General features: G+C 45.4%; 1 protein-coding gene across 1 annotated transcript; it reads left to right on the top strand.

Moving 5' to 3' along the window:
* Positions 1–6,352: 6,352 nt before the first annotated feature.
* On the top strand, positions 6,353–13,954 carry LOC141946960 (E3 ubiquitin-protein ligase RBBP6-like). The gene is made up of 6 exons (XM_074877429.1): positions 6,353–6,518; positions 9,430–9,529; positions 10,153–10,189; positions 11,274–11,318; positions 13,598–13,603; positions 13,880–13,954. Exons 1-6 carry the CDS (start codon positions 6,353–6,355, stop codon positions 13,952–13,954), a joined length of 429 nt encoding a protein of 142 aa, XP_074733530.1.
* The last annotated feature ends 1,366 nt before the right edge of the window (positions 13,955–15,320 follow it).

Genomic DNA, 15,320 nt, shown 5'->3' with positions numbered 1-15,320 from the left:
CCTGCCTGGGTTTGTCAGCTGCAGGAATCCTTGTATCTTGACTGCCTCTTACATGGTGACTGGAGACCTGTGTGCTGTAGTACCTAAGCAAGTCACTGCTTGGTACCACTCTCATGAAGTCACTTGTTCCGTGACCTTCTTGTGGCCTTTGTCTGGTGCAGACGTTCACAGAATAACTTTCTTGCCTCAGACTGTGCTATGAACCAGATGCTTCAGGATCAAAAGGGCTTACTGCATAGAGAAAGTGCTCTCTCCTTTGCTGAAGTGTAGCTGAGGTGGTTGAACTTATGTCTGAATTCTATGATTAATTTTAAGTTCCCTTTTAATGGAAATTCTAAGTTTAGAGTAATCTTTTTCAACTTAAAATCCCCTTTCTTTCCCTAGCTTAGAAAGGGGGTTTTGTAAATGAAGGGTTTTGTAAATAAAAAAAAAGCAATTTTCTTGAGTTTTTTGGCAAATAAATCTCTTGGGAGATGTATCTGTAGTCACATAGTTCTAAATGCAAATGTTAACCACTCTTTCTAGACTTGACTAACTGTCCCCCACTGGTGTGCTGTTCACAAACAGTGCAGCATTCTAACTCACGGTTGGCACTTTTTTTCCTCTTAAGATTGATCTGGGGTTTGCAAGACCGTCTGTGCAAACTGTTTCTGATAATCTTGATCTCGGAGATGACTGGCAGCTGAGAAGCCTGGATAGGAGATGTATACTGAGCTTAAATGGTGAGCATATTTACACATCTTTAAGAAGAAAGTGTTACTGAAGTTGGTCTAGAAAGCACATGACACAACTCCAGTTTCTGTACAAGGTGTATAAACTTATCTCCTGTATACTTGAGATCTGAGGAGGTGGCGAGTGGGCTTAAATTTAGATGTTTCAAGGAGCTGTGTGTTTAGATAGAGCTGTATTTCATGTTTCTTGGATCAGGGTGTGTGTATTGTTCCAGCTTGCCACAGAGACTGCTTCAGGTGAATAGGGAGAGCACTTGATAGGGAAGACTGTGTGGTAGTTCATAAAAAATAATAAAGATATTTAAAATACCCAAAGCCTAACTTGCTCGCTGTTAAACAGTGACTGGTTTAATTGTTCCTGGCTGTCGAAAGAAACCTGGCTGTCAGAATCCTCTAGAAAGGCCTTATTAAAAATGGTTGGCGATAGTCTATAAACTGTGACAAAGCTGTTGAGGGCACCAGTTACCTGTAGGGATACGGAATGTTATGTGTAATCTATAAACATACTACAAAGCGAGTAATCCAAATTTGTTTTCATAGATTTGAATGATAAACTGTAAGCTATTGATCCAGCGTAGCATAAACCAGACCTGTACCTGTTACTAGGAACTTCTGTCCTTCAACTTTTCTCTTAGAGTTACCGATGAAATGCTACATCTAGTGCCAAGTGAGGAGAACTTCTGGCTCACGGTCCATGCAATTAAACTGTGGGCAAAACGTGAGTAAGGTGATTGTTCATAATCTTTAAGCTTTTCAGAGGCACCTCATGCTGAAGAAATAAGACCATTAGAAGTACTTCAGCCATGGAGAGCCATTTAAATGACAGTTTTCAAACAAAACCTGTTTTTTAGTTTAGATTCAAGGTCTGTCCATGGGGTAGAGTGGGTGTGTTTTTTAATGGGAGTAGAGTGAGGAGAGGAGGGGAGTGCCTGCAAGACAAGGTGCTTTATTGCTTATCAGGAACCTGACTACAGATGGTAAAAAAGCCAAGCTAAGTATAAAAGCTTGATCCATAAAGAATAAGAAAGTATTGTTTGTGCATGTGACTAGACCAGGTACTAGAAGAATGGCAGAAATTTTGTCTTAAGGGAGGTTGGAGTGAAGCAGTAGCTGTAGCAGTGTAGGCAAATTTCAGAGTAGCAGTATTTTGGGAAGTGGTGTGGTAATGATCCTTTGTCTCATCACTGTTAAGGACCAACAGTTTTGGCCTCATCGCACTGCAATAACAACTGACTTTGAGGCTGAAGTGTACTGAGTATTCTATAGATTGTGAAGTTGGTGCTGCAAATTTGAAGGAATATCCTTGGGTATTGAAAGACTGCAGGCTAACTGCAGTGTATCCGCTCTAGGACATGGCATTTACTCCAACCTGATGGGATTTCTTGGTGGGGTTTCCTGGGCAATGCTGGTAGCAAGAACATGTCCACTCTGTCCAAATGCTTTGGCTTCTGCTCTTGTGAACAAGGTCGTCTTTTTTTTTTTTTTTTTTTCCAAAATGGTAAGAGCTATTGTTTATTTTAATTTGCAGAAAGAAGTAGTAACATTTCTAGAGGTAGTTCTTCATATAAGATTATGTTGACAACATTCAGTCCTACCCTGAATTACATGGCAGAGTTTTAGATGGACAGTTACTGGCTTTTCTTGTGTAGGGAATGGCCAAATCCTGCACTGCTGACACAACCCAAAGACAGCTATCTTAATACACCAGTGTAGGACCCTAAGGTGTGTAAACATTGAATTCAGAAGCCTTTAAACTTTCTTCTAACCTAAACTGCTGCTAAGCACAATTGTTTTAACATCCGAGATGAACCCCTCAGATCAGTACCGTGTAATGGGGATCCTCGCCCCAGGCTCTCCACAGCAGAACTCTGCACACAAGGGATCTGCATCAATGCCAGCGGTAACGGGAGAGGAGTTCAAACATGGTGAAGTCCTTCCCGTGCTTGTTAACTGGTTAAAAAGTGTAATTCTTGCTATATGAAACCACATTATCTGAGTTGGTACCTAAGCACAATTCACAAGTAAAACGATCCTGCCAGCATAGCGCTTTTTGCCATCAAAATACTTGATCAGCAACAGTTCAGTGTTTCAAACAAGAGGACATCAGAGCAATTAAAAAGTGAAGAGGGAACACGTATCTTGAAAGGCAATGCCTGCAGAGGCAGTTAATTTGGAGGAAGAAGAGACTGGAAGAGATCTCCAGGCCCATCAAAAGGTGACTGAGCTCCATAGTGAGCAGTCAGGGGTTGGCGGTTGCTTCCTCCTTTCTTTATTTCCCTTGGAAGGCTCTTACAGAACCCAAATCTTCTGAGCATTAAACAGTTTTCTTCCAGTTTGCAGCTTAAAGTTACTCAGGGTCAGGCAGTACGCATTTTTTCAGGTGCCCACACCTTCAGTCTTAGTAACTGTTCTCCCTGTTATTTCCCTGTTCTGCATTTACAGCAGTCACCTCACTCTTCTCCCACTTGCTTTCCTAGCCCAAGCAAATCCCGCACTCCTGACGCCAGCACGCATGTCCATCTCCCATGTCCCAGCGATCCCCGCAGCTCTCCTCACCAGTTCTTCCAGGGACAGTTCATCTTTCGGTACGTGAAGGACCAGCAGGGCCACCACGTCAGACGAGCTGTGCTCTCGTCAATGGCATTAACTCTCCTCTGCAGTCCCTGAAAACACTGTGCCTGACACACGGCAGTGCAGCGCTGTCTTATGCCCCATCACGCTGCTGGCTCCCAGATACTCTCTTGTGCTTCCCTTGAGCTCCCTGTAGGTCTTCTTCCCCCTCCTCAGTTTTGGACAACCAAAGTACATCCAACTGATGACTCTCAAATTCTTCCCACTCTTCTAAATAACTTCGTGGGGGTCTCATCCTTCTGCCCTTCAGATCAGTAGCTTATCATAATAGGAGAAGGATAGCACTGTTTTTCCCCAGTAAGCAAATACTTCAACTGTTTGTTTAAATATAAAAATAAAGAGGAAGGAAAAAATAACGGCCAAGTGGAAAGTGAAAGTTTAATTTGGTGCTGAAACAGCTTGAATACTTCTGCTGCAGCTGTAGCAGGGGGCTGGCACTTAAATGTCTGATCAGGATAAAAGCAAAAATCCTTCCACTAAGGTTTCAAATTACAAAATAACTTCATTTAAGGGAAGACAAAATGTCTATATGTAAATATTGCCGTACGTTCCTAGTGCCTTCTCAGCACAATGCTTTTCTTACGGCACCAAGAGCTTACTGGTGTGAAAAGTTAAGAATTTAAGTGTTATTTTGAAGCAATTTACAGTTAAATCAGCAGTAGTGAGGAAACAGCCAAGAATTTGGCTTGCAGAATGGGAGATGATTCGTGACTTTCCCCACAGCTTTTGCTGTGAATGACGTTTACAGCTCTCTCACTGTGTGGCAGTGCCAGGCTTTGTCAGGGTCGGTCTGGTCAGGACCTCAGCAGGCTCCTTGTCCATCACTGCGATTCTTCAGTCAGCAAAGGCAGAAAGAAGGCTGGGCATCACTGCCGCCATTGGCCGAGCGAAGCCCCGCCCCCATCCGGCTCCTAGCAACCTGGGCAGCAGCACTGCTGCTATTGGCCGAGCGAAGGCCCGCCCCTTCCCAGTATCCTAGCAACCAGGGCAGCACTGCCGCCATTGGCCAAGCGAAGCCCCGCCCCCATTGTGTCCTAGTAATGCCTGGGATGCAACCAGCAGTGCCAGGGCAGCGGCGATCATTTGAGGAGGAGGAGGCGAGTAGTGAGGAGGAAGAGGAGGCGAGTAGTGAAGAGGTAGCGAGTAGTGAGGAGGAGGAGGAGGCAGTCAGTGAGGAGGAGGCGATCAGGGAGGAGGAGGAGACAGCGAGCAGCACCAGGACACGGCGACCAGTGCCACCAGCAGCTGCCAGGTGTGGCCAGAGCCAGAGCCAGACCCAACAGGCTCCTCGGCAGAGCTGTCCCTCGCTGCGCCCGGAGCACCGGCTCTTCGACCTGAGCTGCCCGCCGCCACGGTGAGTGGGGCCGGGGGGGGCTCCGGGGGGCCCGGGGATGGGCTTGGGGGGCTCTGGGCGGGGTGCTCAGGGGGGCTCCGGAGGGCCCAGGGCCGGTCTAGGTGGGCTCTGGGGGCCGGGAGGAGCTCAAGGGGGGCCTCCGGAGGGTCCAGGGCCAGTCTGGGCAGGCTCCGGGGAGAGGGGGGAGGTCCGGGGGCCGATCTGGTCGCTGTCACTCGCACGCGGTCCCAGGGGGTGGTGGCAGAGGGGACACAGGGGCTGCGGTGCAGTCGGGGTCACCCCTTGTGTGTGAACTGGGTGAACTGGGCGGCCGCACTCATTTCACAGCCCCCAGCCTTTCGATTCTGTAAGAATAACGACGCAGAATTGAGCACCGCAAACAGCTGGAAGCCCTGAAGGTGTTTCCCGGCGCTTGTCGCGGGCAGAGCGGTGGTTCTGGGTGCGGGGTTTGGCCGGGGGGAGCCGTCGGGCGCAGGTCGGCACCTTGAACCCGGCTCCTCTGCGCATCCCAGGCCCCTGCGCCGCAGTGACGGCGTGTGCTGGGAGTGGGGCTGCTGGCCTCAGGCCTTCCCCTTGTTGTCTGGCTTCAGAGCTGCAGGTTGTGAGTTTCAGAGCAGCCAAACAGTGAGGGTAGACAAAGGTTCAACAGTCAGGTGAGACAAAGAGTAAAGGAAGTAGTGTGAAGCTTTTGAAACAAAACCCAGGTGAATGTGAGCGGTGCGTCCATGGGGCAAGGTGAGCGGTGGTCTCACTGAGGTCAGATGGCCAGGGCTGAAGGGGTCCTACAGATTTTTCAGCAAAGATACGAGGTGATTTGGAGAGACTGTGGCCTCTCCCTCCCGTGGTTATCACCTGAGTAAAACAGTACGTGTGCTTAAGGGTTTGGTGGGGTTGGAAGAGACCAATTAATTATTGTTGGGCTCCAAAGCCCCATCAAAATGTTGCCTGCTGACTCGGGTCAGTTTTGTTCAGTAGTTGTGTCCCGGTATGGTTTCTGACAAGCACAGCAGTAGTAGCTGAGGTTAATAACTGTGGAAGCCAGAGCAGTTCCTCGAGGTGAAGTCCCTGAGGCGCAGCGCGGGGCAGCGGGTGGCCCAGCCGCGGGCAGCGGCTCCGCCTCGGAGCAGGAGGGTCAATGTACACGTGTCAGAGCCCTGGCTCCTCACACAGCACCAGCCTCCTTTTGCGGAGACGGGGGATTGTTTTCCTGGCTTTTCATCTTCTGAATAGATGGCCCTCGGAGAGAGAGGAACCCACTGGCCGTATTCGCTTGGTGTAAGCTTTGGAGGCACCGAACAAAATAAACGTTTTTGCTGAATAGTGTCATAAAGGCAGCAGTTACCTTCTGGATGCCTGTACTGGGACGTAGATGGCAAAATCCCATTCTCTGGGATGGACTTGCAGCATCTTTTGAGTCCTGGGCCCACATGGGCCTGTTAGGCCATTCCCAGCTGGGACTCACAAAGTCCTTACCATCAGAACATAATGAACATATCAGAACGTAATGTTTTGGTGTTTAGGTTTTATAATCTGTTTTCACTGCTTTTGGTTGGGTACAAGTGCTTTGTTCTAAGTTCTCATCACCTTTATTTCTTCCTCTACAACTCGAACCAAGCCAGTGAGTGGAACATCAGCCATGCCGTGCGTGCATTACAAGTTCTTCTCCCTGCTGCACTATGACACGGTCACCTTCAGCGGCCTCCACATCTCCCTCGGTGACCTGAAGCGCCAGATCATGAGCCGCCAGAAGCTGAAGGTGACCAACTGCGAGCTGCAGATATCCAATGCCCAGACCGGAGAAGGTGCGTGGGGCGGCGGGCACGGGGCCTCGGGCACTGCCCGGCTGGTGGCGGCCGCAGCCTGCGGGGGCCACACTCTGCTCTCTGTGGCTTGTCCCCACACGGTGTGAGTCAGCCTGGGGCCCGTCCCGCCGGCGTGCGGGGAACCAGGAGGGCAAGTGGCGCCAGCGATTCAGTGGGGTGGGAAGGGACAGTGCAATTCGGCCACCGTCGGTAGCTGTGGCTTGTGCGGGGACCTCACAGAGCCGTTCCGATCTGTTGTTAGACATGGATCTGGGCGTAGAAGACTACGTGGTCGATGTGCAATGTCTAGTGCTTGCAAAAGCCCAGTAGCCACTTACTGGCCATCACTGGCAGTAAAACAAGTTTTGTGCTAGAAGGGAGTAGGAATCAACAATGGTGTTGGCTCCAGCTTTGTTGAACATTTCTGTTGGAGCTCTGCTTGGACAAGCGTGAAAAGAAGCCCTGTTGAGCGTGATGTCACTGCTCAATCTGCAGATGTGGAGTCGTGGCGAGGCAGAGTGACACTGGTAGTTGCCAAGGCCCCGCAGCTACATGGGATGTTGCTGCCTGCGGCGAACAGGCTCCTGCTGGCAGATGCCAGTTTTGTCTGAGAGCTGTTAGACTAAGCTGGCAGCTGTTAAATTCAAAGCAAGCAAAGAGAAATTTCCGGGGACCAAAAAAGTTAACTTTTAAGTCTACATTGTTTAACTTCACCAGATTTCATCATTGACACAGATTTCATCACCAAAATGAACTCAATTAATTGACGTGAAGGAAAAATAAATGTATGAAAGCCAACAGGTCCCTTCACAGAACTACTTCAGCAGTGCACTCCGCTGTTTGTAAACCCTCTTCCACAAATTCTCTGCCTCAGTGACCCAGCTGGTGGGATACTTCAAGTCCCACATACAAATATGTGCCCTGATAAGTGTCCTGTGCAAATAAAGCCTTTACTTCACCAGGTTATTGTCACTCTTCAGTTTTCTGTTGATCCATTGAAATGTGTACTGATTGACTTTTAAGGGGAATTCATTTTTCTATCAGTCTGGTATTAGATGGCTGGAGGTCTCCTCCCTGTGCACTTCACAAGTACATTGAAAACAAACATCCCTCTCTCTGTCTATATATATCTGCATGCAAGGACAGTCTATTCAGAAGGCAGATGTCAATGCTTCTCTTCTAATGGTCAATGAATTGTCATAAAATACAAAAAGAGGACCCATTCCTCTTTTTGCATCATACACCTGTTGTGCATGTTCCAGCTGACCTCTGCAGGCTTGCAGAATTGGCAAATAAGTGCACTGGATGCTGTCCTCATATACACAGCCTCCCTCGAGGAGAGGTGCTGCTACCTGCAATCCTCTGCAGACCTACCACAACCCTCAGCTGGGCACAGGCGTAGCAAACTCCTGCCTTTTTGTGGAGCCACTGTTACTTATCCTGTGCCTCTGAAATCTCAGTCAGTGGTTTGTGATCTGGACCAGAAAGAACACTCTGTATGACTCCGTTCAGCAGGTGGAAACAGCTGCTTTGGGCTTCCAGAGCTGCAGCTGGCATCATCTCTCCGTTGCTTGTCAGCCTCAGTGCTGTTTGAGCTCCTCCGACATCAAAAAGTCCCATCTCAGGCCTTTCCTGACAGGTGGCTGTGTAATGGTGAGATTCCCCATTTGAGCAGAGCTCTAGGCGTTGGTTTCAGGGTATGACTTCTGTAAAAGCTTTGGGTTTTGTCATTAGTAGTACTTTCACAGCAACTTTGGCTTTCGGGCCATTGTTCTGATTCAACCTGCAAAGGTAAGGGCTTTTAATAGTTAAAACTGTAAGCAGATTACAGGGCATGGCTGCTGATGGTGCTTTAAAACATTTACTCATATCCAGCTTGCGTAAGTACAATACATAAACACTTCTCATGGAGATGTCTTTACATGTGAGACTCACTCATGGAGATATCTTTACATTTGAGGCTCACTCAGTCAAAGTGTCTCAGGTAGCTCCTCCTCTTCACAGACGAACACGGTGTGAGCCAAGGCAAAGCATGGAGACCTTCAGGCACACTCTGGTTTCAAAAGGCTTTTCAGAAGACTTGTCTTCGTAATTAATTTCATTTGAGTCTCTCTGCTCTGCAAAAAGTGAATTGAAAGAATTCACGTCCCTTTGGCTTTTTCAAACTAGATGATTAGCTTAAGAGAGGAGACACCACTTTAGTTGGAGCCAGTTCTGCCCTACGTGTGAAAGCAAGCTCAAAAACCCCTCAGGTTTCTGTGATCCAAATTCTAGCCCTGCCAGTTCCGTTTGCATTCGCATGTACAGCCCTGAGCAGCTGACAGTGTGGCTGTCGATGGATGAAGCCCCGAGAAGCAGAGAGCTGGCGGCTCTCTTCTGTGTTCTGTCAGTCCCCAGCACTCGCAGCACAGGGGAATCGTTTTTAGTGAACAGCTCGGAAAGCAGCGGCGCAGAGTTTGCATGCTTTAGCCGAGCGCCTGCTTTGTTGCAGGGCAAACTGGTCAGACTTTAGACTCTGGTTTATGCAGGTGAGACTTTGCTGTGGTTTGTTCCTCTCCAAAGATCTCTCGGGTTTGTAGCCTAACAGAAGCAAAAGCAACTTGAGCTAGGTCAGGAAAGAACCTCAGGCATGAGCAGACTCTCCTTTAGTGACCTCTGAGACCATTTTGCTGCTGGCATCCAAACTGTTTGAAAAGAATGGAAAAGGTTTTGCTGCTGGTGTTTGATTCTCAAACCTGAAGACTTCTTGAAAGGTTCTGTTAGTGTGTTGAGACGACAGGAGTGCCATGTCACATACAAAATTTTGCTTTTATGTCTGCAAAGGGGTTCTCTCAAGTGCTATGTAATTACATATTAATATACATTCTTACGAACTGACTAATGTTTTCTTCTGTATTGGTGTTGTTTTCAGGATACACAGATGATAACAGCCTGATTCCTAAGAACTCCTCCGTGATTGTTAGAAGAGTCCCTGTTAGAGGAGTCAAAACTACCAGCAAAACACGATTTATGTAAGTACCCATAAAGCACTGTAGTCTGTGAGGGGTTGCAGTGTGTTAACTTTTTGTATGGAGATTAGTTTACAGAGGCATTCGGAGTGTATCTTTCTTCTTTTTATTGCTTTTACAATAAAGAGAGATACGCATGTTCCCCTCTCAGAAGAGTCTGTCAGTGTTTGACTGTGTCTTGCATGTGGGGGAGGCGGGGTGGGATATGGCAGGTATTCTTATGCCTCAGATCTGGCTTTCTGGCATACTGGCTACAGAGGAGAGACCAAGGGTCGTTGTTTGAATGGTTGATTATTTAAGAGCACAAAGCTGTAGCACAGACTTCATCGTTTTGATGCTTACACAGCAGAGACAAAATATCTGAGGACTTCCTCTGGCACTGTTGTGTTCTAGAGCTGTAAGTCTGACAGTAATTGCTGACAAACTAGAAATGGGATTTTTTTTTTTTTTAGTTGCACTGAATGTGCCAAGAGAGAACAGTTTATGTATACAAATACATTTCCACATTCACTAGACTATCAGATCATAATGTTTTGATGTTCAGGTTTTATAATCTGTTTTCACTGCTTTTGGTTGGGTACAAGTGCTTTGTTCTAAGTTCTCATCACCTTTATTTCTTCCTCTAGAACTCGAACTGAGCCAGTGAGTGGAACACCAAAAGCGGTATGTAAAAACACAACCTCACACTTTTTTTCTACACATTGCACTTAATTCTAAACAACGTAGCCTCGTATTAATCTCCCAAACATTAACTTAATCTGTTCTGCAGCAAGACATAGTATATGTTGTAGAGACCATGTATTTGATTCACAGCACAGTGAAAACTGAGTAATGCCATCATTTGCACAGTTCTAATGTGAATATTGGTATTTGTGCCTAGTGATGCATTGTGTTTCGTATTGAATATGCTGGAATATTTCCTGAATGACTTTGTGTTGTACAGATAACGTAGGATTGTTTTTAGATCAGGTAGGTTCAAGGTTTGCACAATTCAATGGTGCTGTGTTCTACATCTGTCTGTCTAGAGCTAGTATGTTTGTATAGGCTGTCGTGTGCTCTTTGTTTCTTGCAATTAAAACTGTTTGGAGTGTATTTTTTGCCATTTTCACATTGTATCACTTAGCTTTTGTTTTTAAATACTTTCTCTGCCTAACAGTTTGGGAAGATGTTATCAAAACACACTGAGAAACCATTGTTGTTGCTCTTGGTACTGTTTCTTACTTTTGACTTGGCGGTTCAAACAAATCCCAAAATCAACGTATCCCATACATTTTGAGGACAGTTCTGTGCAGCTAAGATTCCTTTTCGTGTCCTGAAATACTTGGGTATTTGTTCCTAAAGCTGTATAACTGAAGTGCTATTGTTTGGCCTCCTCTGAGTACTTAAAGTCTCTAACAGATTGCTGTGAGTTTAAATGTTGTTGCTACCTGAAGTGGCCTTCCTAAGTTCTGCATTTGATCTTTCCGTTTTATCCGATGAAACGGTTTAGTTTCATAGTTTGTCTGCAAATGCAAATATCTAAAACCCAGCGCACCGAGTTTAGCTGCTTCTCATGAACCACGTAGGCCCTCTGAAGCTGTCATAGGTGTGGACTTTGTTTTGAACCAATACACTTACATTAGGTTGGACATGTCTCTTTCCGTGACACTCGGAGGATGTAGTGCAGACTTTCAGGCTACAGTAGAGGTTAACTTTTGCTATGTTTTGATTCTACAACTTGAATGTGTGTTTCATTTTTTGTGAACAGATTGAGGACTCTTCTGCACCCACTCCTCTGGCCCAGCTCATTAAGGTATGTGTATATTCTTGTCAAAGACTTAAAAAAACCCACCACCAACAACAACAAAACCCACTTGCTTCATATTTTCAAATCTTGTACGGTGAGGTATAACTGGATAACTGTTGTAATGTGAGCAAAACTTAATTTTTAATAATTTACAGTATTGGTTTTAACTTTAAAATGTGTGTATATTTCCATAGTATCCTGTAAAGAGTAGTTCCCAGTTTGGGAGGATAGAAGGGGAGCCCCTCAACGTAATGTTGCACTATTGCTCATCTTCAAGACATAAAGAAGCAGCACTTCGGGAGTTGTTTACTGTTTCTCAGACCTTGTGTTAATTTTGTGTTGGAGACTGACACAATTTTCACAGAAGAATTTAACTGGCTGCAAGTTATGGACATTTCAGGGGGGGTTTGCAACAGCCAAAATAGAAGCGTTTGTGTAACACGGACAATTGCGTGGCTACGGTTGAGTTTCTAGTCACTGCAGTTATAGAGCCACTCTCTGAATGCTGCACAGTTTCATAACTTGTAGTCTATGGAGAGTGGACAACACACCCTAATTTGTTTGAACGCAGACTGTAAATTGTGTAAATGTGCCTAATTGTTTGCAGGAATATCCCAATGTGTTAGTGCAGTGTATTAGCAGAGGTGGCCTTCTGAAGCTGCTGTAATGCCATGGTTTGCTATGGAACTGCTTGCATTTTTTGCTCAACAATGTGTAACTTTGTCTGGGAAAGCACTAGTGGTTGCACTTTGTGAAAAGGCGTAGTGTGAGCCTGTCAAATTACTGGTCTTAGAGAATAGAGAAGGCAGGGCCATGCAGAGGGGCTAGTTCTTTCTTCTGAAAATAAAGGCTGGAGTTCAAGAAATCTCTTCCCACTCTCTTCTTCCCTCTCTCACTGCAGAATTAAATTGTGTACATTTGGGGGAAAATAGCCCAACAGTTACTTTGGAAGGTAGTCACCAGAAGAAAGTGGTCTCCATTAGCGCTGTCCCTGAACATGTCCTTGGTTCTGTAAACTCATGTGAAGTTTGACTCTAAAATGTGAAAAACTGTCCAAGTGCTGTACACATTTAAGCTTTTGAGAAAATGTACGTATTTCAGAAAAATGCAGGAACGTAATGTAAAGCAGCTCCAAACTGATATAGTCCAACCTCCTCGGTGCAGACGGGCTTGGCATGGAGGCAATGTGTTGAAAAGTTTTCTGCTTTATTATTACCTTGTAGGAAATTCCGTATTTGAATTATGGTCTGTGCCTAGTAATGGTTTGTGGGGGTTGGATGTGTCTTGTAAACAGTCTGGGTTTAAACAAATTGATCAAGTATCTGTAAAGTTTTCTGTAAATGGTAACGGAAGGGGTTTCATAGATGTTGATCTGGATTATGTTACTGTTGTGTCTATAAAACAGCCATTTAATAAACTGTTGAAACTAGTGGGTTGCTTTTACGAACGAATGCATATAAAATCAAAACCATGAGTGGTTGGTCTGAATGATGGGTGCTTGGAGGTCCGTATCCTTTACATCCCTCCCTTCGACCCTGCTGGTATCCGGACTAGTGTGTAATGAGAACATTTGAACAAATGCTACTTACAAAAAATCAGCTGGCTTCGATAATTTGAAGGTCTAGTTCTGCATAAGGTTTCTACTACAATTTGTGTGTTAGAAGGGCACAGCAAACAGGAAAAAACCTGCAGGTTGTGCTGACCGTAGTTAAATCACTTACCGTGAAGAAGCGAGTAGGCAGGGGACATGCAGTTTGGGCTGCCTACAGCACACCATGGTCCAATTTCTGCTGGAAAGAATCTTTTGTCTTGCTGAGGAATTATAAAAAGCTTGATTCCTCTGAATGCTTCTGTGTCTAAAGCTGAATTTCAGTGAGCAAAAGCAACTTCCCTGACTCCTAAGTTGTATGTCCTTTTAATGCTGCAAAATGTAAACACTGATACTTGCATGCATCTCTCTCAATTAAATGTACAGCGGAGATTTTCTCCTTCAAATACTCTGGAGGTCAAGAATACTTTTAAAAATACTGGATAATGTAATTTTTTCTACGCAGAGCTTCAGTCTGCTTGGAAGACATTTGGATTGGTTACACAAGTCCTTATGTAAGGTACAAACAGAGCCTCAGGTTTTGAGTGCCCAAGAATGCTCCTTCCAAGCAGGTTAACAGGCACAGAGACACCATGTGATGGCGTAAGGGCTCCCCAGAACATCTCTGGGACAACCCTGGCTCATAGAAGCAGCTGCTTTCGTGCAACCTCAGCTACTGCTTGGCTGCTTTTTGCAGGGTTGGGTGAGTCTTTGGCTGGGGGAGCTTAAATGTGTTTCTAATGTGCGTGTCCAATAATTACCTGTTAAACAGACCGGCAATCTGGCTGAAGCCAACGCTTCTGAGGAAGATAAAATACGAGCTATGATGATCCAGTCTTGCCGTCAGTACGATCCAATCAAGTAAGTGTTGGCAAAGTCCTACCTGTTCTTTGAAGACTGTGGAAACATTGTAGAGATGGTTGTTGGAACAAGAGAGACGCATACATACCATTTTCTTTTTTTCCCAAAAACCTTTCAGTTACGTGAAGAAACCCTTGGGTCCACCTCCACCATCCTATATTTGCTTTCGCTGCGGAAGACCCGGCCACTATAGAAAGAACTGCCCAACAAATGGGGTAAGATTGTGGGGGGCTTCTGGTGTCACTTGGTTTTTAATGGTTTTACCTTGGCAGTTACGCAGCAGTTACATGAATACCCCTATTAGGAATTGTTTCTCTTGGGCTGAAATACAGAGGTTCTATGGCAGTGGTGCAAAGCCCTTCAAAATTCCAGGGAAAGCTGGAATTTTCAATGGGAAATTTTCTTTCTTCGAGGTCATAGTCATTATATATGTCCATAGATCTTTCTCTACGAACTTTAATGTATATTTTTATATATTTCAATGTTACTGGAAATTTTTCTTGTCTTAACTCTTTTTAATGACAGTTTGCAGTTTTCAGTATCTTGTAGAAAAAGATGACGTTTCTCTTGACCCCATCTATTGAATATTTGCGTGTTATAATTACACAAGTCTCTGGTTGAGTATTCATGCCATTTAACGTTACTCACTGAACGTACGTGCATCAGCTCTGAATTCAACCTTCACCTGTAGGTGGTGAATATCAGTTTCCCCAGTGGCCGATCCAGAGCCCTGCATTAAGCTCTCCCTCTGAACTGCGCTTTGGAGGAGGAGGGGGTTTGTGCCTCTCCTCTGAGGGGATGGGGAGCTGAGGGATATTTCACCCTTAAGGACCCTGAAGTTGAGCCAAAGAATGTCGACTGAGTTCAGAACACTGCTCGAGCCTTTGGAGCATCCTGGCTATATTCATTTAGGAAAAAGAGTATTTCAGTCGAGCAACCCTTAGGCTAGGTAAAAGGAGAGGATTAAAGGCTTTTACTGCTCAAAATAGTGGTTGAAATGTCATTTTAAGTGTGGGTCTTAAGATGAGCTATGTCTGCATTGCTTTTCTTAACAGGACAGTAATTTTCAGTCTGTTCCCAGACTTAAAAAGAGCACAGGAATTCCCAGGAGTTTCATGGTGGAGGTGGAAGATCCCAATACAAAGGGTGCAATGCTGACAAAGACTGGAAGATATGCAATACCAATTATTAATGCGTGAGTATGGAATTAGTTGGTCTGACCAAAAAGTGAAGGAGAGAAGCCACGTGTCAGTGTCTGAGTGGCAATGCCACCAAGCTGGCCAGCATCTGTAATTACGGGGGAAGAAGCACTGTCATTGTATCTTAACCTTAAAACCTGTGATGATGTCTAATATTAAAATAGGACAGTGCTGCTGTTCACGCCCCTGAACGTTGGTTAAGCTTGTGGTATGCTAAGAATCCGTATTTCTGCAAAACATTTCAGTCGTGTTTACAGTGGAGTCATTCTTTTTGCAAGCTGCTTTTGCTTCTGTTTTATCTTGCTAAGGCTTCTTGCAGAATTTAACAAATAGCTGTTGGACTGAGATTCCCTCCCCCTC

This window comes from Strix uralensis, chromosome 9 (genome assembly GCF_047716275.1).
Source record: "Strix uralensis isolate ZFMK-TIS-50842 chromosome 9, bStrUra1, whole genome shotgun sequence".
Taxonomy (NCBI): domain Eukaryota; kingdom Metazoa; phylum Chordata; class Aves; order Strigiformes; family Strigidae; genus Strix; species Strix uralensis.
This window is presented reverse-complemented; position numbering and strand designations above follow the sequence as displayed.